Source organism: Anomalospiza imberbis, chromosome 6 (assembly GCF_031753505.1).
Source record: "Anomalospiza imberbis isolate Cuckoo-Finch-1a 21T00152 chromosome 6, ASM3175350v1, whole genome shotgun sequence".
Classification (NCBI taxonomy): Eukaryota; Metazoa; Chordata; class Aves; order Passeriformes; family Viduidae; genus Anomalospiza; species Anomalospiza imberbis.
Window position 1 is genome coordinate 45273439 of NC_089686.1, and position 27095 is coordinate 45300533.

A 27095-nucleotide genomic window follows, 5' to 3' on the forward strand; every position below is an offset into this window, starting at 1 on the left:
CAGCTGTGGTGAACCACTAGAAAATGTGGAAAGCAGCAGCTCACGAAAGGTCAGTATCTAAAAGTGGGTGCTGAGCACAGCTGTCCTACTCCTGGCACTGATTTATTTAAAGTTTTTTAGAAGTATTTAATTTCTTGGAGTTCTCCAAGTAGACTTGCTTTTAAAAGAAGGAGATGTGATTTCTAAAGAGTATTCAGTATTTATTCTTCCTTTCTCTAAATCCAGCCTGTGGGATGGGCAGCGTGTTAATTCAAAATCATTGGTGCCCACAGAAAGGCTTGACCACAGCCTTTTCCACTTGCTTTGTTAACTGCCAGGGTTCTTGAGCTCCCTAAAGTCTGTGGGCTTTTAGCATTTTGTCAGCTGTTCCATGCCTTTCTTTGATCTTTAGTTGTTCATCCTCTAAAGAGCAGGAAATAATGAACCCATTTTATTAAAACACTTGCATCGTATTTGGGAGGGATAAAGAAGGGCTTTCCTGCATGAATTTTCTGGCTTGGCTGTTACAAGACTCAGTGTTAAACACAGGAGCGGGTGTATCCTGAGAGTAATTGTGGAGAAACCTGTGTGGTGCTTGGGATCTCAGTGGCTTCACCCCTGCTACCTGTGCCCTACAGCCAAAGACAAGGTGTAGCTCACCACAAAGGGTGACTGACAGAGTCTGGAAGATGTGTCTTCGTGGAGAAGGAGAAATTAGATTAGGTGTGCATACCCTAACATTTTGTGCATGACTTTGCTCCACATTCCCTATATATTTTTGGAAGGGAGTGTGAAGGAGAAAACAATGAGGGTTTAAACAAGACTTACTCCCATGTGACTGTTGTGCTGCTTCCAAACACCAGCCCGAATAAAAGCCTTCCAACTGCCCCTGCATGGCAGGAGTCACTGCAGACAAAGGTACCTTATCTTTTATCTTCTTCTATGGCCTTATGTGCTAGAGGTGCACATGGTTGAAGTCTGCAGCAAGATCTGAAAAGTTCTTTGAGTGCCTAATGCTTGGGCACCTCAAACAGCTTTTCTTAGCAGAACTTAACAAAATGAATTAATCCTGGACACCTGAGTGGTGTAGGGCACCACAGGTTACCAGGTCATTTTAAGTCACACAAGTTAATGAAAAGACTCCAACAGACTTCAGTGGGCAACACATCAAACCATCCAGCATGGCAGAGCCAAAGGCTTGGCCACGTGCTCCCTGTCCTGGGTTTTCAGACATCTTTATTGTGCTGTCCCCACTGAGCAATTAAACATGCTTTCTTACTGGCTGGAGGACCTGAATAAAAATTGGGGCTGAAAGGAAAGCCACAATGTTAATCATGGTGCAAATTCAAAGAAGGGGAAAGCAAATCTGTCTTCATATTCTGGGCAGTCAGAGCCAGGTGGAAGCAACATGATCATGGAGATGTCTCAATTGAGAAGTTTCAGAAACAAGAAAATCTTGTTGGCTAATTGAGCTCAAGTGGATATACACGGGTCTGCTCTGAGAGGGGTCAAAGTAGAGATGCTATTTTCTTTCTAGGATCCATACTGAAGTTAGAAACTATTTGGAATTACACTGTTTTTCTAGAGGAAAATAGGCTATTTGGTTCCAGTTTTGTTTGCTTTATTTTTGTCAGGGCAAGGATTGATTTTTCTTGTAGGGCCATTTGCAGGGAAAGAGGTAGCTCCTGTTCTGGATTCTCACAGATTGTTATCAGTGAAATGTAGCTTTGTAGCCACAGGGCTACTTAGACATCTTGATGGAAATACACTGCTATGGGGGTTTGTGTAATGGTTTTAATCAGGATTTTGAGAGTTTTCATATTTCTTCATATAGACAAGAAACATATACAAGAAGTCAGACTTTGGTATGTAATTCCAGACTGCATTTAGGGAAAAGTCATGGGAAGAACAAAAGCCCAGCACACATCTCAGTAAATCACCCCAGGGCGAGACCCTCAGAAGAGGTGGTTTTTCAGAGCAAAATTCCTTTTGAGATATAAAACCTGAGGCTCATTACAGATCAGCACAAGAGCATTTCGCTTCCTTCCTGCAGATGGACTCAGAATTATGATCAAGAGGGTTTTTTTGTTTAAAATTGCCATTCCAAGAAAAGTAAAGCTCACCAAGCACACACAGCTTGGTACTGATGCTCCAGGTTGAAGCAGGACGCTGAGCTCCACAAGCAGTTCCTCTGTACTTCCATGACCTCAGCTCCCACCGCGTGTCACAGGCACTGCTTCGTTATTTCGGGATGATTGTGATGTATGAAGGGAGGCTGTGGCTTGGGTGACAGAGGGTCTTGTGTCACACTTCTAATTTTGACTGCTTGCTTTCCCAATACCAGGTGTGCTGGCTTTGGCTGGGCTAGACCTAATTCTCTTCACAGAGGCTGGTATGGGCCGTGTTTTGGATTTGTGCTGAACACAGGGTTGGTAATACAGAGATGTTTTTGTTATTGCTGAGCAGGGCTCACACGGAGCCAAGGCCTTTTCTGCTTTTGGTACTGCCATGCTGGGGAGGAGGCTGGGGTGCATGGGAAGGTGGGAGGAGACACAGGCAGGACAGGTGACCCCAACTGACCAAAGGGATATTCCAGACCAAATTAAATCAGTATGTAAAGTGAGGGGGAAAAAGGGGAATTATTTGAAGTGATGCCATTTGTCTTCCCAAGGAACTGTTACACCTGGAGAATGTGGCCCTGCTCTCCTGGAGACGTCCAAACACCTGCCTGCCCATGGGAAGCAGTGAATTAATTCCTTGTTTTTCTTTGCTTGTGTGAGCAGCTTTTACTTTCCCGATTAAACTGCCTTTATCTCCACCCACAAGTTTCCAGCTTTTACCCTTCTGATTCTCTCCCCAGAGAGAATCGTTCCCGCTGGTGGGAAATGAGGGAGTGGCTGTGTGGGGCTTGGTTGCTGCCTGGGGTTAAACTGCGACCTGGGTTAGTGGGAGCCCTGCAACAGCTTTTCAAGACAGACTTGAAAAATTTGCAAAATGTTTTACATGTAAAGTGAATAAGTGACTGTAGAGGAGTGGTGGGATTTTTGTATTTTTCAAAAACTTTCCAACTGACAGAATTCTTCATGTAATTAAGGACTGCATATTCACTACCATTTATCTTCTTTTTTTTCCCCGCTGTTGCCTATGTGTTGATTTTGTTAAGGGCTTCTTTTTCTGGTTGAAGGAAAACTGAGGCTTTTTTATTTCTTTTGTGTATACACATCTTTTACATTGTCTTGAAAAACTGTAGTTGTTGTGAGCATATTTAATGGCTCTTCCCAAAGACATCTGGCAGGTTAGGAAGCAGATCCAATACTCTTATGTTATTAACTGCTGCAGAAGGTAGCACAGGGGAAGTGACAGCAAAAAGGGAATTACTTTCCTAGTTACCAATGAGCAGGGGTGAAAGATGGGATTTATAGAAATCCATTGAAAATTTCAGACTCTTTCTACAACAGGATTTAAGCTCTGCTCCTGCTCCTAACCCTCCCAAGGAACAAAACTCTCGAGATAACTTTTTTAACATGATCATGATTAACAGTAGTCTTTGCCACATTACAGAAATGGCTTTTTTGGTTAATGCTGCATTTGCAAACTCCTGGGGAAAAGCTGTGATGCACACAGGGTGTCAAGGGCTGCATGAGCTAATATTAGTGCCTGCTGTGACTTAGTCTTGCTGCTCAGGTGGTTTTGCGGCTCCATGGGTAGCATCTGTCTGAGGGAGTGATACCAGACTACCATTGGGTTCCACTGCACCCTGGTTTTGAGAATAGTAATGAGAGCAACCAAGGTGGGTTTTTCTTATTCCTTTGTATTTTTCGAACAAGGCCTGCTGTGTTTTCACAGATTGCATTGTCATTATTAAGTATTTAGGAGCCATAACTTTTAATATCAGACAACTTGGCACCCGCTTTGAAAAGAAACATGTTATTCTAAAGCAGAAAATGAGATTAGAAATTTGCTTTTGCAGATAGAAACCAAGTCCTGTCAGCTCATCTAATCCAGTTCCTTGGCAGTGATGCAGGCCAGCTTTCTGCACGGCATTCCTGCACGGCTGCCTCTGCCAGACGTTCCCGTCTGGGCTGCTGCGCTCCCAGTGCAGCTCGCGGAGCAAGCGTGGGGCCCGCCGATGGATCTGTGAACAGGCTGGCACGCAGGGCTGTGTCACACCCCACTGTGACAGGGAAAAGCATCCTACACGAGTTCACTTGGGAAAGGTCATCCTCTAGTTCAGTGTCCCTTTTACAAAATAGCCTGAGAGAGAAGGGGAAGGGTTTTTTTTTGGTTTGTTTTCATAAAGTGCGTTCAGCTTGCTTAATACAGCAGGCTTGCAGAACATAAGCTACCCAACCAACTATGAAACAAATGCTAGAATTAATTGCTTAAATCTCTTTGCATTAGGGTAAAGCACAGGTTTTAAGATGTCTTCAGTGAAGAATTGCTGAATATGAGAAACATCTACTACTGTCTTGTAGGAAACTGAAAAGCAAGTTCAAGTGTAAAGATTGGTTGGGTGATAGCCAAAGGCAAGCAGCAGTCCTGCCTCTTGTTTTGTGAGACAATCTGATTTTAAGCTTTGTGGGTACAAGTTTGACCCAGCACATTAAATAAGCACATTTAATGACTATTTCTGTAAACCCAGGGTTTGTTCAAACCAGATTCTTTGTACTACGGAAAAGAATCCACAGAGATACTTCTTACCCTGCAGCTGACACATGAGTGCCAGAAGTTTAATTGCACCAAAGAGGAACAGACTGCATCCTAAGGAATTACCACTTTTCCCAGCCCATTCTCTACTGGGCTGCTGTAATGATGAACTAATGCTGCATATGCATGGCTTCCCAAACCTGCACAAGTGTAGGAAGGGCCCTCCTTCACTTTCAGATAAGATGGGTGTGTCTGCCTCTGGACACACCATGCACCTTCATGCGTGGCAGAAAACTGAGTGAAAACATGATCCAACTCACAAGCTGATAGTGCAAGAGAAAGGTGAGACCCCAGGGTATGGTTGGTGCCTGTCTGGACGTAGGTGACCTTTCCCAGCCCTGCAGCTCCAGCTGCCCTCTCTCTGTTTCAGCCCGTGTGTCGGGCTGGGCAGCACCGCAGCACACGCGCAGCGCAACGTGAAGTCACTGACACGATGAGCGGTGGAAAGCGTTTGTACCAGCCAGAGAGGTGCAGGTGCTTGGCAGCAGCAGCACTTTGATCCTGTTCACACCAGCACGCCTCAATTCTCACATCTAGTGCTCTCCGTGGAGACACTCAGACATGTTTTGCTTAAACGAAGGCACTGCACCATCTGAATCACTGTTTTTGTGATACAGTAGTTTGGTACTACTGTACCAAACTAGTGTTTGGTAAGGATCGGGTAGAGAACACAAGTTGACTTTTAACTGCGGTGGGAAGCGTTCTCTGTGGGCTCCAGCAGCTTTCTGGAGTAATGCCTCACAAACTTACTCACTTCCATGTCACTGGAACCACAGTTCAGTCCTGTTTTTCTAACCCTTGCCTGCCTAGTGTAGGACACTGAACTGGGTATTCAGCAATACCTCTAACCTTAAGGTAACCAGCAAGATCCAAGCATACACTTTACTTTATCCAGAAACTGTAGGAAGGCTACAAGGGAAAAACCTCCTTTATTTCAACATTTTAATGAATATAATAGTTTTCTACATGGACAAACATTTGGTTTTACTAGCAGAAGCATCTACAAGTTCACAACTCGAAACACAGATTTAAGAAGAAGCATCCAAACTTTTAATCTCTAGATCTTGTTTAAGTGGACTTCATCATTCCTTTGCTTCCTTGAAAGAGGTTAGTGTCTTGGGGCAGTATTTTATCCAGAAGATAAACATCTCTTGATGGTTGCACTACAGCTGGCTTTCATCCTTTACTGCCTGAAGTCCAGTTTCAAGTTTAAATTAGAGATACGTTCCACATGGCTTGCAGCACAGTGCTTTTTCCATCTCATTTCTCCAGGGGTGCATAATTCAAAAGCTTCTCAATCAGGTCCACGTGGGCGAGGAGCATTCTGCGGCAGCAGTATCTCTTCAAGCCAAGGGCATCCAGGGCATCTCTATTAACGAACAACAATTAAAAAACGTAACAGATGAAGTGAGTCAGAACCACTTGTAAGCGTTTCCTAAGCAACACACTGATTACTTTGAGCTCAGTCATGGAGGAAAATTTGTTTGCAGTTCAAAGACAGACAGAAATTCAGCACGTGCCATTAATGCCCTTTTCCACTGAGTGCTGTTGAGTGTGTTTGCCCATTCTCCAGCTGGCCAGAGCACAGGATCTGCTGCTGAGAAGGGTCCCCAGCTGCCACTGCTTTCAGAGGGCACTGTTTTAACATGTTTCTGTAAACTGAGGGTGATTCTTGTCTATTTCACAAGATAAATTTAAGATCTGAGCCACGCTAAAAAGGTGAGATATACAGAAGCTAAAATAACTCGGAACACAACCTCCCCCACACAGGGATGCCAATTCTGAGGACGGCTACAATCCTTCCCAGCTCCCATGGGAGAAGGCACTCAGTTATACAACGTGCCCCCCGCATACATACAAGTAAGTAGGTGCAGACTGGCCAGAAATCAGTGCTTTACAGTCTTTCCACTGAATTCCTTCGGAGTGACTGCTCCAGATTCTTATGTTTGGGTAGAGGATGTTGAGTCATCCTAGCCCGAACCACTGCGGGTGTTTTCCACTGCTGTGGCTATCAGACCCCTTAAAGGTCACGATACAACATGATCTTCAGCTGCAACCTATGAAGCAGAAATCCAGCCTGATACTCCTTCACAATGTGACATTTGTGAGACACGGCTGATCTCAGGTTTATATGATGACACTGATATAATGCAGTGCAATGAAGCGTTTGCTCAAAACAAACTTAATTTCCTGGAACTTGTAATTCTCCTGTAGGAAGAGGCCAATGGATACTTTTCTAAAATACAAATGACTGAAAGGAAGCCTCTGCCTAAGCTGGACCATGGTAAAAGGCTGTTTGGCTTCAAGCAGTGCAGTCTAACTGCAGGAGCCAACTTCCAGCAGCTTCTCTGATGTCACTCAGTCCTTGCAACTGTTGATAGCGCAGCAGGGCTGCTCGCTCTAGGACAGCACCTGCAAAACTTGTTTTAGAGAAGTATAAGAACACTGTGGGCATTTTAAAGAATGTTTATTAAAGACACCACATGATGCCTCAAGTTTCCAAAACACTTGAGAACAAAAGCATCTGATGTCTGTTGATAGGTAAATTTTAAAAGCTATCTGGAGAGTTCTGGACTCTCATATGCAGTTATTAGAGATGCAAAAACTAACATTAATCACAATTTCCAAAGTCATACTATATACTGTAAGACAACTTTAGTTGCATTTGTCTTTTCCTCCAGCTTCCAAGGACTTGTGGAAAAAGAGCACAAAGGGACAAACAGAAAGGTGTGGGTGTCTTTTTTAACTACTGATTTTTCACACACGTTTTCCCATTTTGTCCATCCACCATTAACAGTGATTCCAGTACTACACTGTAAGATTTTAGCTGTTTGATATCTGTAAACTCTACTTCTTACAACACCACAATTGCATTAATTTGAACAAGCACCCTGGAATCAAGCCAGTGACCACAACAATTGTTTCCAAGTGAGCATTTGTCAATGACAACACAAAACTCCTACACAAAAGCAGAGGAATAATAAAGATAAGGAAAATATTAAAATGTAATGCCTAGAATATATGTCAGAAGCTCTATCAAAGAAGTCCTGGTAAACTGTAGTATGAGTGAAAAATAATTAACAGCCCATGGTATTGTAACGCTTTTAACTCCATATATGAAATAAATAAACTTACATGTAAAAGCTATTAGGATCCCCAACCACTTGAATGCAAACCAAATTATTTGCTTTCTACTAAACATCTACTTTTTACTTCAACATCACGTAAATTTCCTTTCACCCCTCTGGGCTGCAACCATCCATGGGTATTTTTTTCTGTTTCATACTTAAACTTGATGAAAATTTAAGTATTTCTCAAGTTTTCTTCTCAAAGCTTCTGAGGTTGTGTCACTATAGTTAAGGCTCTCCTTGAACTATATCAGCAGAAACTCTGGCTATGCAAAGGATGCACAGACTTCTCGACACAGAGTTGTTAGGACTATCAGTAGGGTATCTAAAGCAGTTAAAATTTCTTTCTCCACCAAATCAGTACTTAAAAATAAGGTTAGCAACCCTGGGTTAAAATATTTAAAAAAAAACAACTAAAAATGCTAAACACTTCTTACACTTGTAACGTTTTTTTCCTTCTCTCCCTTTAAAAAACTTATCACGTTGGTGTCAAGTTGGGTATATGGAAGGGGAAGGGAAGAAACAAGCAAATGTGTACAGACTTACATATATGGGAACGTTTAGGATACAAGGGCCAAGACTTGGCAACTTCCACACTGCTGCCCTGAGAGATTCAGTGGGGAAATAAGTACTTTGTTGCCTACTGCAATTTCTAGCCTTCGGTTAAACGATCTCAGAAGGCACCTGTGGGTTTTAGCCTCCCTACGTCTCTTTTATGACGCCACGACCCCGCACTTGTGCCTCTGGCCCTGCCTCGGCAGGGAGCTTGGACGAGATGATCTCCAGAGCTCCCCTCCAAGCGCAGCAGCTCTGGGACCTCGGGCACTGTGCACCTCAGCCAAGGCGTGAGTCGAGCAACACAGAAACAAAACCCACCCTTCCGTGTACTCCGCCTGCAGAAGGCCGAGGTAGGCTTCCCACTTGTTCCCCACTATTTTGCCGCACGTGAAGCACCTGACCGGGATGATCATTTCTGCGCTGTGGCTGCAACGACACAAACACCGCGTCAAAGCCCTGCGCGGCGCCCGGACACGGCGCTCCGCCACCCGCGCTCAGGCCTGCGCTGCCCCGCGCGGCACGCACGGCCTGGCGGCAGCTGTGGCGTGCGGGAGCCCGGTCCGAGGGCTCCCTGGAGGCGAGCGGCCGGCCCCGCTCCCAGCCCCGCTCCCGCCCGGCACCTCCGCGGCCCCGCGAGCGGCTCCCACCGCGCGGCTCCTCCGCTGCCGATGGCCGCCGGCCGCCACCACCGCGCCCGGCCGGGGGAAACCGCGCCGCCGCCGGCCGGCCCCACACAGCGGCCGAGCGGGTCGGGCGGCGCTGCTCCCCCCCGTGCACTTGATGGTAGCGGCCCGCGGTACGGCGTCCCCGGCGGCCCAAGAGAGCGCGCGCGCGCGCGCGCGCGCGGGGGGGGCGGTCTCGCGGCGGCGCTGGGCGCGCGGCGCGGTGAGTGGCAGCCGGGGCGCCCCGAGCGCTGAGCGGCGGCACCGCGACCGCCCCCGCGCCGCCTCCTCCCGCCGCGCCCGGGCGGGCACTTGTTGCATTGCGAGAGGGCTTCGGCAGCGGGCGGACTTCCCATCCCGTCCTGGCTGAGGTACCGCAGCGGGAAGCGCAACTGGTGGCTGCGGCGCGGCAGCCGCCCGCCCGCCCGCCCGCTCCGGCGGAGGGGTGAAGGGCGGGCATCCCGGCGGGCAGGGCTGAGGGATGAGGGATGAGGGATGAGCCGGGGCGCCCCGCGGCAGCCCCGCGCTCCGCCGCGCCGCGGGCAGGGGCGCCGGCGCGGCGTGTCCTTCGCTCCCCCGGGGCAGGGGAGCGGGGGGCGGTGGGACCCGCCGCCGTCGCCGTGTCGCGACCCTGTCAGCGCGGCATCGCGGCGTCGCTCGGGGCTCTTTGCCCGCGGTTCGGCGGCTCCCTCGGGCGGGAGGCGGCGGCACAGCCCGGCGCACAGCCCGCTCCCGGCGCTGCGGGGCTGTGCCGCGGCTCCGTACAGCCCCGACAGGCGATGTCTCCCTGGTGGCGCTCGCCCTCGAGCCCCGGCCGAGTTGCGGGCGCTGCGGTGGCTGCGGCTTTCCGAGAGTTTCCAAACTCCGGGACCAGCTGGGACGCGGCGCCGTCCCGTTAGCTCGCGGTGCTGCTCCGCCCTGCTGTGACCTGTGCGCGGCTGAGTTCCCAGAGGTGTGCGCTGCCCCCGGGTACCGCCTGCTGCCGCGGCGGTGCCCGCACCGAGAGGAGCCTTTCGGCGGCGGCCGGGGCCGCTGCCCCGGCTCGGGGGACAGTCAGCGGCCGGCTGCGGGCAGCGCGGCCGGTCCCGCTGGGCACCCGCGCCGGGGAGCTCTGGTGGCAGAGGATAATGCATCTTGAAACTGCTTTACTCGCATTTCATTAATCTAAGGGTTGGGGAAGCATTAGGCACGGGCTGTGTGTGCTTAGCGGAGGGAAGCGTGCTGTGAGGGGTACAAACTTTGGGGACGGGCACCGCTGTTCTGGAGACTCCGGGATGAAGCATTCCTCTGTCAGTCCTTATTGCTCTCTCGTTTCAGCGTTAGCGTTATGCTAATTGTCCTTGGGAGAGCAGAAAATCTCCCAAGGTGTTATTTTCCAGCTAAAGTATCTGTGAGTTGATACAGTGCACAGCGCAGAGCCATTAATGTCAGGCTTATAAATAATTGTGTCTTAATGTACAGCTTATGTTAATACGTCTTTCGTGACTATTTTTTGAACGACTGGATTATTGACCCTCTGCACAGAAATGCCAGACCTAACATGAACCGTAAAAAGGCAAATAGTTTTGTTTTAATAAATAAGGGCTTGAGGTTGAAAGCATTTTTACAATTCTATTGCTAGTGAAAAGACAGTAATTTTTGCAGTCGCAGGAATAATTATGCGCAGTTGTGAATGGAGCGAATTGACTTGGCATGGAGGGTAGATGAACCTCCTGCGATCTCTAGATTATGATCATTATTGTTATTGTAGGCCACTGGGAGCAAAACCGTGTCTTTCCTTTTTATCCTTTGATTTCTTTTGGGGGTTGGAGAGGGTGGGGAGTTGAGAATTTGAAGATTGTGCTTTGATGCATTTTCAGTACCAGGGCTCCAAAGTAATTTTCTTACTGAACTGTGTGCTAAAAGGCATTTGTGTTTGGAGATGGAAATTTGCATTTGAGAGCGAGAAAGAGGGGCTGGAGCTGGGCTTCATAGCTGAGCCACATCATTAGATATAGGCTAGCATTTTATAGCTGCCTTGTAGAAATGTGCTTGCTTATTTCTTAAAAACAAAACTGAACTTTAACTTTTGGACCTAGTTCACATATCTGACTTTGCTTAGCGTCTTTTTTTTCAAAGCAAAATGTACTAGGCTTGTTCCTACGCAATTACTTTGTCATGTCTTTTCTGGGTCACCTGCTTTGGCTGGGTGATGGACCTAATGAACTAATAGGTCTTGCATGGCTGTAGCTGCTTTGATCCTAGAAATTGTAAAGTTTTTTATGAACTATGAGCTGGAGAGACTGCTACATACTGAAAACATTCTCTGCTTAACTTCATATATCCTCTGCTTAATCTGACCATTTGCCAAGCTGCAGAAGTCTGTTTAGAAGAGCTGTGGGGGAATGTGCACACATGTGACTGTTTGGGAATTAGTCAGTGTTTTATGGGCTGTTAGCTCACGGATTAGGAGGACTGCAGCTTGAGCCATTTGTGGCATTGTCAGCTTTCCACTCTTGTTCAGGTGAGCTGGTACTGAGGGCACTCAGCTGTTAGTGTTTAGTGAAATTTGATCCCTTCAGCTATCCTTTTGGAGAGAGTGGAAAGAATTCAAGAACTGTGTCTCTTTAATCATCCTTTGAAGAAGAATTGCAAGAATTGAAGTCCCAGCTCTTAGAACTAGAAGTACCACTCTTTCTCACAGTAAGTTCTTACCACATTTCTGGTCTCTTGCCACCTTCAATAAGCAGCAGTCCCCAAACTGCTGATTCTTTGGGCCTTCAGGCAGCCTGCTGGTCAGAAAACCCACTGGAGTCCTCATCAGCATTAAGCAGAAGAGACTGCCCTGGAATTAATCGAGTTGAAGAAAGCTTGAGAACTGTGGGCTGCTTTCTTGATGTGCAGCTGGAGCAGCTTCTGTCACGTGGATTTGTTGTGAGGCAGTGTAGATAATACACCCACCTTCTTCCTGTGATCTGAACAGCTTCTGAAAGCTGACAGTGTTCTTGACCCACTGTCACTGTTGGGATGAGGCTCCTTCTTGGCAGTTTTTGGTGGATTTAGATCTGTAAAATGCAGCTAGGCATCGCTGCTCTATGGCATTGTTAGTGATGTATACCAAAATCCTAGGCTGGTGATTAAGGAGTAGACTCTGCTTCCTGTTCTCCCATCCACAAAATGCAAGGGAAAATATTGCTGCTTGTTTAAAAAACAAACAGAAATGAAGTCAGTTAACTGACCTGGCGGATTGAACTGCTCCTAAAATACTTCTGTAGCTAGAGTGGCCATATGACCTCCTGCAGCTCATGCTGGCAGAGTGTGTCTTTTCTGACATTGTCTCTGTAATTAGGGCTGGAGGAAAGACTTGTGAGATCTCTGCACTTGCACTGGTAGCATGAGAAACTGGTAGCTAAAAGGTATTTTTTACTTTGTTGGCTGCAGTAGGTCCGGTTTAGGTGAGCACCGTCACGAGTCTGGAAAATTTTGACCTTTCTCTACTTTTCACCTCCTGTCATTGCTCCCCTTTTTCTGATTTTGCTTGTTCTGACGTAGATAAGGACCAGAACTGGACACGTGGGTCTTTTAAGATCTGACTTGCCAATGGTATTCAAGGGTAGTGAATTGTTATTTAAATATAGGACTTTCTACGACAACTTTCTGTGAAGGATTGTTTTAGTGCTATTGACCATGATGCAGACTTCTAAATAGCTGTGGGTAGCCCTGTTGGCCCTGCTTGGAGTTAAAAGCTCTCTTCCCTGTTGCTCCCTGTGGTTATTTAGAGAAAGAATGTTGACAAATTTCTCTCCATCTCCAACTAACACTCAGAATCCTGTGCACAATGGCAGAAGTACTATATTCAGTGTTTTACTTCTCAAGGATCCCAACAAGGCCAGAGAGGGAAGAATCCTAAGGGGAAGACTCACATGAATTGTGAAATGAGTGGTTAAATAGGACATTAGTCAGGAACTGAAATGTGACATGGAAAGTTTAATGTATATAAATAATTTACATAGCAGTAGAGAGTCAGAGCAAGAGAGAAAGATACAAAAACAAACATGCAGGGTGAAGCTTGGCTGTTACCTTTTCAGGCACATTTTCCACTCCAAGTTTGCTAAATCCTGCAGACATACTCCTGGGTTTTCTTTAGTCCTGGTTAACTACTCAGAAGTGTGTCATTCATCCTTTTCCACAAAAGGGGAAGGAAAGTGGCTCCCTCTGGAGCTAGCTAGGGTGTCTTTGGAAGTCCTCCTTTCCCCTCTAAAGCATGAAGGCTTAAGGAGCAAAGGGTGGGATGGAATATAGATTTGTTTTCCCCTTGATTATTTTTTGAAGTATTTTTTTAATGAGTGACTTTCTTCCCCCAGCTCCACAGTGCAATTGGGTGTAGAGATGTGATGGTGGGGAGGTGGAGAAGGCCAAGGAGAGGCAGGGATGATGGAAGCAGGAAAGACTTATCTGCTCTGTAGAGCTCTTTGTTGTTGGTTGCCCCACACACTGCTAAGAGCTGCTCAGGCCCTTGGATTTAGCAAAACAAATACTGAAGCTGCTAAGCAAGGAGAAATGAGGAGAAATCTCTCTAAGCTGGGGATGTGACTGCAGCTCTACTGTAATACCACACAAGCCTGATGCTGCTGATTTCATTAAAAGCATCATTCAGGGCCTCAAAGCAGGTTTTAATACTTGCTATATGTTTTTTTAAATATGCTGACCTTATCTGGTAAGCCTGTAATATTTGTTGCAATGAAGAACAGCTGCTGCATAAATACATATATAATATCAGTTGCCAATTCTGTAAGCTGTGCTGAGACTGTGACTTGTTTGAAGTGGGGTTGCTATTAAAAGGCAGGTGGCAAGATGTTTATTTTGCACCTTGTTAATTGCTTGTTTTTCCTGCTGTAATTGGCTTCCTAATGGGGGCAGAATGCACTTGGTTTTGCACACAAAGCTTCATTAGTGACAACTGATGGAACGATTCAGAAGGTGGGATTTAGATGAAAAATATATATATATAGAGAGAGAGAGTAACAGATGTCTCTGCTAAATAGAGTATATGAGGAAGTCCTGTAGATGCATCCAAAAATGCAAATGTTTTCCCGTAACATGATTTAAGATGTTCTAGTGTTAGGTATAAAGATTGCTGCCTATTACTTGAGAAGGGGGAAGAGGTGTTGTTATTTATGTTATTTTTGTGGGGCAGAGATTTTGTTCTGCTTCACTAAATAGCAGTTAGGATGCTGGGATGGTGCTCTCTGCTCAGGACTCTTGGCTTCCAGGTATTCATAAAGAGATCTTTGAGGATTTCTGTGGCATGTTTAGAGATTGCTCCTGCCGACAGTCTGGGAGATGGTGAGCAGTACTGGAATTCTGTAACTTTCTAAGCTTTGTGGAGCCATCTCTGTCTCTTGTGTTCAAGAGCTGTTCCACTGGGCACTTGGAGGCAGGACATGGCTGTGGAAAAGCATAGCTGGACCATCCATGATCCTGGCTGTGCTTACAAGTGAGAGCTGATGTGGTGTTCTACCTATGGGTGGATGCTCCACAAAGACAGTTCTTGTTTCAATAATGACTCTTTTTTTTTTTTTAATGTGGTGGAAGAGAGTTGTCTGAGAGTCATCAGGATGGTCATCTGACACCATTGTGTTGGAGGCCATGAACAGATTTTTGTGCTGTTCAGTTTAATATGATCTTGTACCTGCAGAGGTTTTATGAAAATTTTGCCTGCTGTAGGTGAAAGGTGAGTGTATTTGTGTGTATGTATGCATGTGTATATAAAATTAATAATGAAAGGGTAAGATGACTCTTCATGGAAATGAAGCCCTCCTGTCCTCCCCTTTTCTTTTGGTTTTTTTTAAGCACTGTGATGGGATTGAAAAGTAGACCTGTCTATTCCCTACTTTTCTACTTCCTCAGATGTCAGTATTTAACTAGTTTAAGACTGGTTTTATTTTTCATGTTTCTTCTTAGTAAGGTGACTTCAAGGCAAAAGTATTGCCAGTCTTGGATTGACATATTTTATAAGAAAAAGTATTTATTACTTGAATATATCACAGCCTAATTGACTGTTTCATGTTGGAGGGGGAGAGTAATATCCTGAGGCAGCATTTTAATCAGAAAGATCACAAGACTGCCCATCAGCTCTATTCTTCCATGTAAGTGTCCTCAGATGACAAAATAATCCCCTTTCTTGGGATAGTGCTTTTAATTTCTGCAAAAATCTTTTTTCCCCCCAGAGGGAAGAATGGACCGTGTAGTTGAGGTGAGGGCAGGACTTGTCAATTATTAATGCTTGAAGGGAAAAGCCCCAAGGTGGTGTTCTTCTATGGAGATAAGACTGCATATTCCCACTGAGCTCATGGATGTGCTTTTGCTTCTGATATGCTTCCTGCCTTTGGCTGGGAACCCTTTTCTCTGGGTGTATTCATGGGCCCCCTCCCATCAGGGTTTATCTCTAAAGGCACTGTAGGGAGCCATCCCTCTTGTAGTACTTTACCATGGCATGTATGAATTTCTGAATTCCAATGAAAAGGAACAGGGTGGAAGATGTTCTAACTTGTTTTTAAGTCTTATCTCTGAGGTTCTCATAAGTGGTGATGGATGTATTTGGAGCACAGGATTAAAGAGCAGGCTCTGCTGAAGGCTATCCTTTGGGGGATGCTTATGTCTGTAATCAAACTTGGTGCTCGGACTTTTTCTTCCATTTGTCTTCTGGCCAGTCTTGCACCTTGCAAGCCTTCATGGGAGTGGGACTAGAAAATGATTGCTATAAATAGGAGCAAAGATGCATCTTGCTGAGTACCTTATCTCTTGACAGTGGCCAGGAATGGCTGCTTAAGGAAGCAGATAAACATAAAACAAGTGTGCAGTAGTAATGAAATGGGATGCTTGCATTTTGTGTTTCATGTCAGTCTGTGTCTATAATCTTGTTCCAGAGCTGGGCAAATAGGGGAGAAAAGGTATTTTTTTCTGATTAAAGCAACTTCTTCAGCTTGGTCATATCAGCCTGTTGTGTCCAGATTAAGGTGCTAGATGGAAGCTGGATGTCTTAAATAATTTTCAAAGCTGCCTCTGCTCTGCACTGTATTCTGGTGAAAGATGACTATTTCTGGAAAAGTTCCTGGTGGTGTGCAGAGCCTGAGACCTCCCAGTGTACAGCCCTTCCAGCATGGATGTGGGGAGGAGGATAGACTTGATGTATTGGGTACGATGTTATCACTCAGCAGAGTGGGCTGCTGTGCACCTATCATAGTGCCATCCACAGGGAATCTTCCATTGCTTTGTTTATTGAGATGCTGTTTTTAAAATTAAAAACAGCCAAATGTTTCATAAAATATTAAGAGGTGCTGCTTTAGTGTCTCTCATCAGATTAAGCATGTCACTTTCTGTGTCCTTAGGGTGATGAAGCCCATCAGCTGGGTCATTCTCTCACCTTAAGCATGCATTGAGGTGACATGCTTCATCTCACAAGGGATGCGGAGCATCTCACCCTGCAGAACTGGGAACCGCAGGGGTCCTGCACTTTAGCTGTGGATTCTCAAATGAAATTTTGCAGAAGTAATACAGTTTGCTTTGTACGAGTGAATTCCTTTTTGTTAGGGAAGTGCTTTTTTGAGCAAAAATATTGAGGTAATACAGTGGTAGACACATGCACAGTGACTGCGCTGCAGGAAAGAAAGAAATTGCGGCATGTTTTATACGAACAAGGACTGTTGTGTTTCAATGGGTAAAAGAGAGAGGCCTCTACATTCCTCAAACACTTTTTATGAATATGGATTTTGAAGTTGTTTTGCTTGCAGGTGAATTTCTTTTTTATTCAAGAGCCAGTTCTAGCATTTTAATCATGACACAGTGGTGCTGGTGTAGCAGAGCGTTGGGAATGTGTGGGGAGTGGTAGCCCCAGGATGGAGGGAGGGTCTCCAGCTTGCTGCAGAGAAGCCTTGAGGGCTGCACAGTGGTGCAGCTGGGACTGAGCCATGGGGGGCTTGTTTTCACTGAGTTTTCCATCATCTCTCGCCTCTACCCAGCAGTTCAGCATTCTTAAGCATTTGTACAGTGTTTGGGAATGCTGCACCATTACTGGGTTAAATAGTCTAAAAGTTCTAATAAATTCAGGACACGAGACCAACTCGACTTCTGGATTTCCTGGGTTTGGGTTGCGTTGCCTCTTTAAACTCAGTCAGTCGCGGTGCCCATGGCGTGGTTACTCCGACGTTCCCGCTGTGCGCAGTAAAGTCACACCCGTGTGCACATCAGGGAGCACTTACTCAGGAGCCTGCTCTGAAGGGCAGCAGCTCCTCTCTCTGATCTGATACCGCTGCTGCTTCGCTTGCTCGTGGTGTGTGGGAATAATAAAGTACAGCCTTCAATCATACGACCTGATCAGAGGGGGTTGTCTGTGGTGATTGATAAGTCCTCCTGGAACAATAGGCAGCTTGAGCTGTGCCCAGGGACTGCTGGGTTTGGTTAGGGTTTTGCATTATTTTTTGGCCTGAGTAAAAAGAACTTTGAGATCAAGGTTGCAGTTTTGTTTGCAGCTTGCCTTCAAACCTAAAAATCCGGCCTGATCTAAAAGGGTACTTTACTGTGTATGTCTCTGCTCTCCCCAAAAATATCTGGAGAGCACTTTCCTCCTCTCCTCTAGGATATGCTGAGTATTTTGGGTGCCCCCAAATTATTTTGATTCCTTAAGTTTGCTCTCTTCAAAATAGGCATAAACAAAGACATCTTTTCATATTTCACCTGTGTGAAATGTATTTCACCCACCTGGCCTGATGAGTGACATGCTGAGAGCATGGACGTGGGTTCTTTACCCTGGGATGTCACCCCAGACATGGCTTTTTCCTAAAAACCCCCTGTATGACCTTGTCAAGGTGCTTTGCTTCTTTTCTTCATTTATCACATTTGCCATTCTCAGTAGAGAAGCTAAAAAGCTTAATATTAAGAAAGTGCCTGAATCCTGTGAAAGATAGCTTTTTCTGTTGGTATTGAGAAGCCTTGGAAAATGAATGTCTGTATAAATTCTGTTTAGCTCTGTAATAACTGAGATGTTATCTGCAATATGGGTGAATCTTAGCCATGGGCAGTGTTACACAAAGGATGTCACCTATCTGCAGTGGGGCTGGAGGTGTGTTTGGACGTATTTGCATTTCTGCAAAGGAGAGTTGTTTTTCTGCTTCTCTGTTGAGTAACTTCCTCAGTATGTGGGGTCAGTTTAAAGCAGAAATAATTGGTCCTCCTAAAATACTTGCTGAGCAACTATATTTTTTTCTTTTGTTCTGCAAAATAAAATGGTATGTGGGTAAAAGAATGGCTTTTCCCCCAGCACATGTGCCGTCACTTTATGGATCGAAGAACAGTCGTTGGAGCTCAGAAGAGCTATTGCTGCTGTAGAGAAGTGCCAGCATGGTGCCCTATTTCCAGCATTCTTAACTTCAGTCGTGGTGGTGGTGAGCTGGAGCTGTACTGCAGCGGCTCTGCTTGTACTGTTGCTGTTGTTTGGGCATTCTGCCTTTGTCATGGAATCAGGACATCTGGAGGAAAGGGATTCTGGGATGATTAGGACTTCTTTGTCACACACAAGAGAATTTCTTACTTGGAGAATGGATAATAGAATGCCTTTATAGGAGAAAGCGAGACCTGCCCAGAACATCCTGGTCCCCTGCTAGAGGTGAGGACGCAGAGTTACACTCAGAAGTAGAAGAGAATTTCTTCATCTACATGCAGTGTTAGGCTTTCTAAAATTTGTCTGTGATCTCTTACTGTTCTATTGAGGTTTTATGTTTCTTTGCTTTCTTTGTCAGTAAATGACCATTTCATTTTGGCAGTGCCCTACAGTTCAAATTATAGTTGGGGCCAATTTATGGCGGATCTGTTTAGCATCAGTTTTATTGTTTGCCTGCATTCTTGCTCTGCTGTGGGATTGTCGTTGCAGTGCCTTTTGGGTACCCTCGTTTTGCTGTCACTGGCCTGACTCCTAGGGCTTGAAAAGCTGTTTGAGGATTCCTCTGGGAGCCTAAGGGCCTTATTGGAAAGAAGTCAAATTCTCATAAGTTCCTGAGAAAGCTGTCATAAGCCTTGTGGCTGCTGGGTTATTGCCAGGGCCTTAATTCATGGGACCCATGATGAGCCATTGCTAGACAGTATTGGTTTCAGGTTCTTTTGTACTGTATTATGAAAGGAGAACCACTTCTGGGCCATTGTTTTAGCCAGTGTAAGAACACACAAGATTTTCTGTAAGGAAGTATTTGCAGTTTATTAAGCATTGTTTTCTGGCTTTTTTCTTTTCCTTGCTAGAGTTCTTTCTCTGTGCACCCAATTCACCTCTGAAGGTTTCAGTCCCAGCAAGGGTTCATCCAAAGTCAGACTGCTTTTGCACTCTGTGGCTTTTGGCAATGGAAGCCCCACTGACCATGCATGGGAGTCAATTTAAAGGAAACTGCTGTATGGGTGAGCCAGCTGTCCTTTACTGCTGTCCAAGTTGTTTGTTACAGTGAGGAAAATGGTTTTGATGACCCCTCCTGATAGTATTTTCTTGTAGGTATGTAGTTTGTTCTTTTGGCAGGCTTTTGATTAAGTTGCAGAGTTGCTCTGGTCCTTCGTATTTGCTCTGCATTCTCAAGGCATTTGGTAGTTAGTTGTTCCCTTATCTGCCTCTGCAGTGAAAGGGGTGAAAGTCAGAACTACCTTATTTGCCTCATGGAGTCTCCTTTTGCTGCAGACTCACGGCTGTGTCCTGCTCGTGGTGGATAGTATTTGGTACAACCAAATTTTGAATAGCTAGTAATGAGGTTTTAATTTCCCATGGGCAAACAGTACTGCACCCAAAGAGCTTGCATTCTGTCCTGGTGCAGTTTTCTGGTTTTAGTTTAGACCCACGGCCCTACACTCTACCCATGGGGTGAGAAATGGGTGGATAAAAAAGTTATCCAGTAGAGTTTTGAAATGTCATGAATGTGCATTCAAAGTAATTTCAAATACTTAAATTCAAAATGAAATGTGTCAGTGTGTTGAAATTGTTTGATACATCTCTCTATTTGGGACTGAGCTGGGATGGAATCCAAACCAAGCCATGAAAGATCCCTGGAGGGAAAAGTGCAATGCAAATTGGAGGTAGAAAAGTCAGTCTGAGCTTTGGTTTGGCTTTGTCTTTGTAGTCTCTGAATGTGTGCCAGCTATGGATGAACAGCAGTAGGACAAATATTTAGGTGCTGCTGTACAGCCTATGGAAGTTTTATTTACTGGCATGCATTACCAGATCTGAAAAATTGTGTTTCCGTCACAGCCCACACCACTTAATTTCAGCACAGTGTTCTGCCAGCCCTGAAACGTGTCTGTATTTGCTTCTAGAGAGCTTGTTCAGATGCAGGGCTTGATTCCATCTATTTCTCTGTTTTCTTGGCTTACCTTCTGCAGATAAGATAATAGTAATAATAAAAAGCCCCAGAAAAATCCTCTCCAAAGTGCTGCTATTGCAGCTGATCACTGATGGTTTTAGCAGCCATTTAAGTTGTTTTCTTGATGTCCCTCTCCCCTCTTCCCTTCCCTTCATATGGATCATCTTGTTTTGATTTGCCATATGTGAGGATTTACATATGATGGTTCTACCATAGAGCTCAGCATTTGGTGAGCTGCATGGATGTTGTGGCAAACAGGACCTGTTTCTGAGTACAGTTTGGAAGAGCTGGTGTGTAAGGGACTCACTGAAAGCTGGAAGTATTGTGGAGATAGGTTTTCTGAAATCCAATATGCCAAGCTGCCTGCGTGTTAAGTCTTAAGGGTCAGAGTGGACACAACAAATTTGAGGGACTGGGAAGCAAAGAAGTCAATGAGATTGCAAAAAGCCTGGCGGGTGTTTTGTACCTGTGAGTGCAAGTGCATGCCTGTGTGCAGGTGATGAGAGCAGAGTGTGACTGTTGGTATTTCTAGATTTGAACAGTTTAAATTGCCACAGATGCACAGAAAGTTGTTGCTCACTAGTCTGGCCTTGATTTGTTAGCAGGGCTTGATGGATTGGGATGAATCTGTTAGGTTCTACCCAGCACACAGCCTGCAGCTTGTCCAAGTGGCATGGACTGGACAGGGTGTGTAGCAAGGAGGACATGATGTCAGCGGGATGGGAAAATCCCCTTGTGACTTTATAGGGCAGACTGCTGTGGAAATGTAAGAGAGTGGGGAGATGATAGTCATGAAGGGAGTCAAAACAGGCTTTTATGTTGATGTAACAACACACGGATGATGAGTATGGAAGGTTGCAAATTCTGACTGTAGATGCCTTGGTTCATCTTCTGAAGGCACAGGTCTCTGTTGAACGGTTTCGTTCTAAGGCAGGGTGTGTGCAATGACAGTATGAGGTGTCTGAGTGTGTTATGACTGTATGAGGTATATGTGCAAAATTGCCTTTCACAGTGTCCTGCTGCTGCAGGGTGGATCAGACTGGCGCTCCTTCTCTGCTCATGCCAATGAAAATAAATTGCCCCATCATAACTTGTGAGGAAAGCAGCGTTCTGTCATCCTGTGTATAAGGCCACCAGCCAGCAGTGTTGGAAACAAAGCCAGCCTTTCCTGTGGTTTTGGACACTGCTTCTAGGCAGGTCAGAGAGCCAGCTGGGCAGGGAGGTAGCAAAGCTGTCACTTCTGCAGTCTTCTTACTCATGGCTGCTGAAAGGAGTTCTTCTCTGAACAGTGGGCAGTGTGTGTTTTTCCTGACCCTTTCCTCTCCCTCCATCCCCTGATTACATAAGACAGCCCTGTTTCTCTTACCAGAGAAGGTGCTGTTTACTTTTGCAGCTCATGGAAGAGGCATTATGCATACAGTATTTTGTACCAGACACTTTTTACAACCCTCCCATTTAATTTCATTTCTGTTTTCTCTTTAAAAACTTCACAGAGAAAACAATGATGCTTTAATGACACAGGAGGAGGAAGGGAGAAGAAGGAGCCTTCTCTCTTAGCTTTTTTGTTGCTTATATGTGTCACTGATGAAGTTGAGTGTGTGTGTGTGAGTGTCTCTCTGCACAGTGTGTGGAACAAGTCCCTCAAATCTGAGTTATACGGGGGTAGCTGATGAGGGGTGTCATGGGCAGGGATGAGGAGAGGCAAATACTGAAAGCTGGAGCTGGGAGCAACTGAGAAAAGGGGGCTGCAGCTGGCCTAGTTCTGTCCCCTGCCTGTTCTTATTTTATTTTTGCCAATTCAATAGCAGAGCACAGGAGCAGATACGGAGGGGGCTAGCTGCCTTCTGCTTGCAAGAGGACCTCAAGCCTTCTGGGCTTGTTTGTGCTCTCATTTCATGCTGGTCATGCTGTTCTCAGTGATCAGCCTTGCCTGCTCCTGTTTTCTCAGGTTTATACAGCTGCTCTGTCTGAGTTTTCCTGCATTGCTGGAGATGTTTCCCTCACTTCCTCTCTGTGTGTTTAGGGCCAGGAATGTTGGAACATAAAATCCCCCTGTGTTGTTTTCTTTGTCATTGTTATTCCAGGATCAGTTTGAGTTCTGAGAACACCTATGGCTATCAGTAATGTTCATGAGTAGGTCAAACCTCTGGTAAAAGAGGGCTTATTTTATGAGATGCGAGGAGCGAGGCAGAAAGTGAGGTGCCAGCAATTCAGCGTAAGGAGCTATGGCTCGAGTCCAGGTTGTGCTGCCATATTGCATCTGCTTGGCTGGTCCGTGTCCTGTTTGATGCCTTTGTTGTTTCCCCTGAGCATCTGAGTTGATTGAACACGAGTGAGTCACTGTAGTGTTTCTGGGTTACTAGTGCTGCATCTGTGAGCTTTCTGCCAGGGAATGGAACTGTTCTGAAGTCTCTTAGGTAGAATGATCACAGTAAGGTCACCCACTCATGCCCTTGACCTGTTACTTTTCCCTTGGTACGATATTGTTGCTATTTCCAAAAAGCACTGTTTTCTTAGAAAAAATTGCAATTAAATTCTTAAAAAAAGAAAAGTTGTCTTTGCTGGAAATTGGCATTTGGGTGAAGGTTACATTTATCCTAGTGCATGTGGTATGGGTTGTAAGTAAAGTTTATCCTGTTGTTTTTCAGAAGGAGCCACAAAGCAGCTTAAAACATGGATTTCTCTGTCTCTCTGGGGAGTACAATTACTTTTATCCAAATTGAGCATTGCTGCTCAGATTTAACAACAGTGCAGGCAAAGTAAGGGAGCATAATATTAATCCTGTCTAGTTGACCCTGTGTAGTTCAGCTGTTCCTAGTACCTGCCACTTAGTTGATGGGTCTGAAATACAAGATGCAGAGATGCTAATGTCTAGATGATGATTTCCATCTCAGTGGTGAGAAATGTCCATCCTTCTCCATTTCTGTTAGAAAAAGCTGGCTGTGGTGATCTGCTAAACTTGGGTATTTAATGACTGCCTAAAGCTGGGCTGGATAGAATCAAACCTAGTGTTGGAGAGCAGTGCATGGCAGGCCCATAGTGCATGCCACTTTCTGCAGTTCTGGTGCTACTTGGGTTAAAGAAAACTCTGCTTATACTTCTGTAGAACTACTAAAAGCTGGCTTCAAGTTGGATCTATTTATCTTTTTTTTTTTTTTTTTCCCAGTCCAGAGCTTGGTCCTATGCTCCTAGTGGTATGAAGGGAGATGCCTTTTATTTTGCATGTATACCTTGACGAGTTGTTGTTGGGCCATTAAATCTCCTTTAAGTCGTGAAGTATAGCTGCTGCTGGCAATGTTAGCAGCTCAACAAGCAGCATTTAGCTGACATTTGACCCTCAGTGTGGCACAGCACTTGCCTCTATCTCAGACTGCAAGTAATGATTACCCAAACTCAGCCAGGGACCTCAAATAAGGCAGAGTCTTGACCACAGGAACTTCCTTAGGAAAGGCCAGAGGACGTTGGTAACATCTACAGCTGGAAAACAATGCATAGTGTGAAATCTTGCCAATTCCTCTTTTCCTTGCACTTTCTCACTGTTTGTCCCTTGTTCAGAATCAGGCCTGTCTCCTAGACCTTCTTATCTATTCCCTCACCCAGTCTGAGAACTGGAGATGAGCAGATAAGCATCGTGCCAGCCCAAGGTTGTACTAAATAAATGAACTAAGGGGATGCTTTCCTTAAGCTTTCCACGCATTGCATGTGCTTGTGATGTACCAGTCAACCACTGGGTGTCTCTGGGCCACGCACAGCTCCGGGCAACATGTAGTCCCTGGAAAGCTGGCGCTGGTTACACTTGTTTTGTTTGTGGCTGCAGTTCTTGTTCTTGTTTCGAAAGGCATTGTGTTCCTTTCTAGGCTGTCCACCCAGAACGTGTCTTCCCCACTCCTGACCATGGAGCAGGGTGCACACTGTGGTAAGCCAGCACCCTGGATTGCCAGTAGTTCCTGTTCAGAGGCCAGTAATTTCTCCAACCTTCTTTTGCTCTGTTGCTGTTTCTGATCACCATACCTCTTACTGCACTGGGCTGTGTGGAGGTCTAGAAGAGGAGAATGTTAGCACAGCAGCTTTGCTACCTTTCCCTTTTCCCCTTAGTTGTGACAAGTTTACTCTTGCATGCACACCCAAGTAGATAAATAATCTGTCTCTCGATAGGGCTCTGCTAGCCACAGTATTTTCTTCAATTCCATGGAATGAGTTAGTTTTTCATTATGATGCTGAAAGGTAAAAGACAGACTATTCTCTACTTTAAGAATGCAGTAATAGAAGGTAAAGCTTTCATTAAACATGCCTGGCAGAATTTATATACGTAAGTATCTGGACTGTAGCTAATATCTTTTGAAAGACAAGGGAAGAACACAGTTTTGTAATAGCCAGCATTTTGTGTTTGGATGGTTAATCAGCAGTACAGAAAAATAATTGAATTAATTCTTTCATAGACTTAGTCCAGAAAAAAAATCCAAAATATTAATGTCTGTTGCTGTAGGGTAGTTCTTCTCCTTTTTCCATCTTGGAGCCATGTAGGGTTGATATCTCTGTGGTTTGCAGGTGATGGTATCCATGTTGCAGTTTTTGTTGCTGGTGAAACAGCTGAGCTGCACCTGGAGCTCTTTCCTGCTGACTTGGCATTGAGTTGGTACCTGGTTATGTTCAATGGTGCTTTGTCATTAAATAGAGAAATTCACCAGCAGCGGGATGCGTTGTTTGCTTACAGCACTCACTCATGTGCTCTTTGCATAAATAAATAAAATAGGATTTTGCTGGTCTCAAGATGAGATTTGAGCCTACCTGAGGTGGGTATTGGTAAGTTTTGGGGGTGGTCAGAATATTATTCAGTGCTTTGCTGTGGGATGTCTGGCAGAACAAGCGCTGGACCTGGGATTAACTGATTTTATAAATTTTGAGCAGTGATTGAAGTAAGATGAGCAAAGGTGGGTATGTTGTGTTAAAAACTGAATAATAGGAGTAATATTTTTTTTTTCTGAATTGGTTTGATGGCCACACTCAGGTACTGCAGTGGATAGAAAAAACACACTGCACATAAGCTGCTGGTAATAACTTGCTAGAGCATTCAGAGCAGCATGCTTTACAGTTGTATGGGAGCTGAAAGTTCTCACTGTACAGACATAAAATAATTCTGGTCGTCTGCTTGTGTACAGGGCTTAGCCTTGTAACAACATGAACTAGAGCTCTGTCTATAAATTAGGCACTTAGTTGCCAAAGATTCATTACCAGCTTGGTTAGAAGCTGCTGTGTAGAGACAGCCATACTGTTGGCTTGGCTAAACACCCCAGTTCTGGATATGTCAGAGGGAGGGGTGGCTTTGTGCTTGCCCAGATCATTTGGATGTAGCGGTTCAGAGTCTGTGGCAGAAGACCAGGACCTGGGAATCAGGACAGTGCTCTAGTTTCCATACTGTGGAGTCAAAAGAGGATGTCTGACCAAATGGGATAGGTTACCCAGGACTTTTGGAACAGTCAAGGTTGAAAACCATAAATCCAGTAATTGTATTGCAATTAAAAAAAAAAAAAGTTTATAAATATGCCCGTTGTCTTGCCTTGGAAATTGTCAACGTTCAACCACATGCAGGCACAAATATGAGTTACAAGACCTGACACTGGTTTCTGTTTAGTCTTCCTTCCTTCCTATTTTCAGTCTATAGAAGCTAATTCACTTCCATGGAGGCAGAAGCTTATGTTTTATTGGCAACAGTCCATGTGGCTGTGTGCAGCTGTGTTTGGGAATGGAGGGTTATGCTGCTGTATTCTTCTGTCACCAGTATGTCTCAAAGAAAGAACCAATTTGCTTTTGGAAGGTGCTATATAAACTTTTTTGTTTAAGTAATTGAAATTGCCATATAATGAGAGAGAATGTTTATCATAAAAACAAAACATTCCTTGTATCACTTGCCAGACACATGGTAATGGAGAAGAAGCTGAATGGAACAGGTCCACATGTATGTAACATATATAAATCGGTGTTGCTGAGGCAATGAAAAATGGGAACTGAGCAGAACTTTTCAAAGAACAGAAAGTAAATATCCTGTATCGTTTATGCTCCTGTAGTCTGGATCTCTAGTCAGCAAAGTACTGACAAATCCCTGGTCAGCTAAGCGTTCAGAGGTCCATTTCTAAAGGTTTTCAAGTCTGTGAAGGCACTGAGAGCAGTATGTCAAAGGACTTTCAAAGTCTGTTTGTCCTAGATACCTTATACCTAAAAGGTCCATAGAGAATTTCCTACTTAGTCCCTTTCCTTGGTCTGAGATCTGTCTTGCACGAGTCTGCCTTAGCCAAGGCAGAACAGCATGTGCCGAAGAATGTCTCTGAACTGAGTCCTTTATGATATCACAGATCAAAAAAAAAAAAAAAGGAACGATGGGGAGCAGAACCAACCAGAACAGTGTTGTTAGTGAGACCAAGCACACAGGTAAGACAGGAGGCCAAGCCCAGTGCTCCTGGCGGCAGGACTGCCCACATGGGCAGCAGCTCAGGAGCTTGCGCTGGGCTGGTGGGGCTGCTTTGCTTTGCACAGACATTCTGTGTGAAATACACTGCAGAGATTTGAAGGTGTCACAGTGATTAACTAAGTGGGAACTTGAATGACAAAACGATCCCGTAACGCTGCTTAGGCTTGGCAGAATGAGAGGTGTCGGGGTGCTGCTGCTGCGGCGCGTTTTGGAGCTGTGGGAGTTT

At 45.2% G+C, this 27095-nt stretch overlaps 3 protein-coding genes and 1 long non-coding RNA gene across 10 annotated transcripts in view; 2 read left to right on the forward strand and 2 right to left on the reverse strand.

Annotated features, from left to right (window-relative positions):
* The first annotated feature begins 904 nt into the window (after positions 1-904).
* LOC137475971 (uncharacterized) lies at positions 905-5988 on the forward strand. Of its 2 annotated transcripts, none has more exons than XR_011000166.1 (2): positions 905-3769; positions 4381-5988. It is a non-coding gene; the product is annotated as an uncharacterized lncRNA (long non-coding RNA). The 2 variants fall into 2 exon arrangements; XR_011000167.1 differs by having other exon boundaries at positions 4622-5988.
* On the reverse strand, positions 5597-9135 carry POLR2L (RNA polymerase II, I and III subunit L). Of its 2 annotated transcripts, none has more exons than XM_068193893.1 (3): positions 9020-9135; positions 8691-8798; positions 5597-6055 (listed from the first exon to the last, which is right to left on the reverse strand). In XM_068193893.1, the coding sequence occupies exons 2-3, from the start codon at positions 8783-8785 to the stop codon at positions 5947-5949; spliced, it is 204 nt and encodes a 67-aa protein (XP_068049994.1). In that variant the 5' UTR covers positions 8786-8798; positions 9020-9135; the 3' UTR covers positions 5597-5946. The 2 variants fall into 2 exon arrangements, with proteins under 2 accessions (XP_068049994.1, XP_068049993.1); XM_068193892.1 differs by having other exon boundaries at positions 8993-9127.
* LOC137476587 (spidroin-2-like) lies at positions 8821-10167 on the reverse strand. The gene has a single exon (XM_068194952.1). The coding sequence runs from the start codon at positions 10165-10167 to the stop codon at positions 8821-8823; it is 1347 nt and encodes a 448-aa protein (XP_068051053.1).
* The window catches only part of TSPAN4 (tetraspanin 4), a 412669-nt gene continuing 394816 nt past the window's right edge, over positions 9243-27095 (forward strand). For 2 of the 5 annotated variants that reach the window (XM_068193879.1, XM_068193880.1), the window contains exon 1: positions 9251-9405. The gene's annotated coding sequence lies outside the window, so the exon portion shown is untranslated. Of the gene's footprint in view, positions 9406-11234; positions 11717-27095 lie in introns of those variants that run through there. The other 3 variants (XM_068193872.1, XM_068193881.1, XM_068193873.1) reach the window with 3 other exon arrangements.

What these genes read in the sequence shown, in the direction of transcription:
- POLR2L (XM_068193893.1), bottom strand. Translation starts at nt 8,785, where the DNA reads ATGATCATCCCGGTCAGGTGCTTCACGTGCGGCAAAATAGTGGGGAAC. An exon ending in CAGGCGGAGTACACGGAAGG is followed by an intron (nt 6,056 to 8,690) that starts GTGGGTTTTGTT and finishes GTTCGTTAATAG; the next exon opens with AGATGCCCTGGATGCCCTTG.
- LOC137476587 (XM_068194952.1), bottom strand. Translation starts at nt 10,167, where the DNA reads ATGCATTATCCTCTGCCACCAGAGCTCCCCGGCGCGGGTGCCCAGCGG.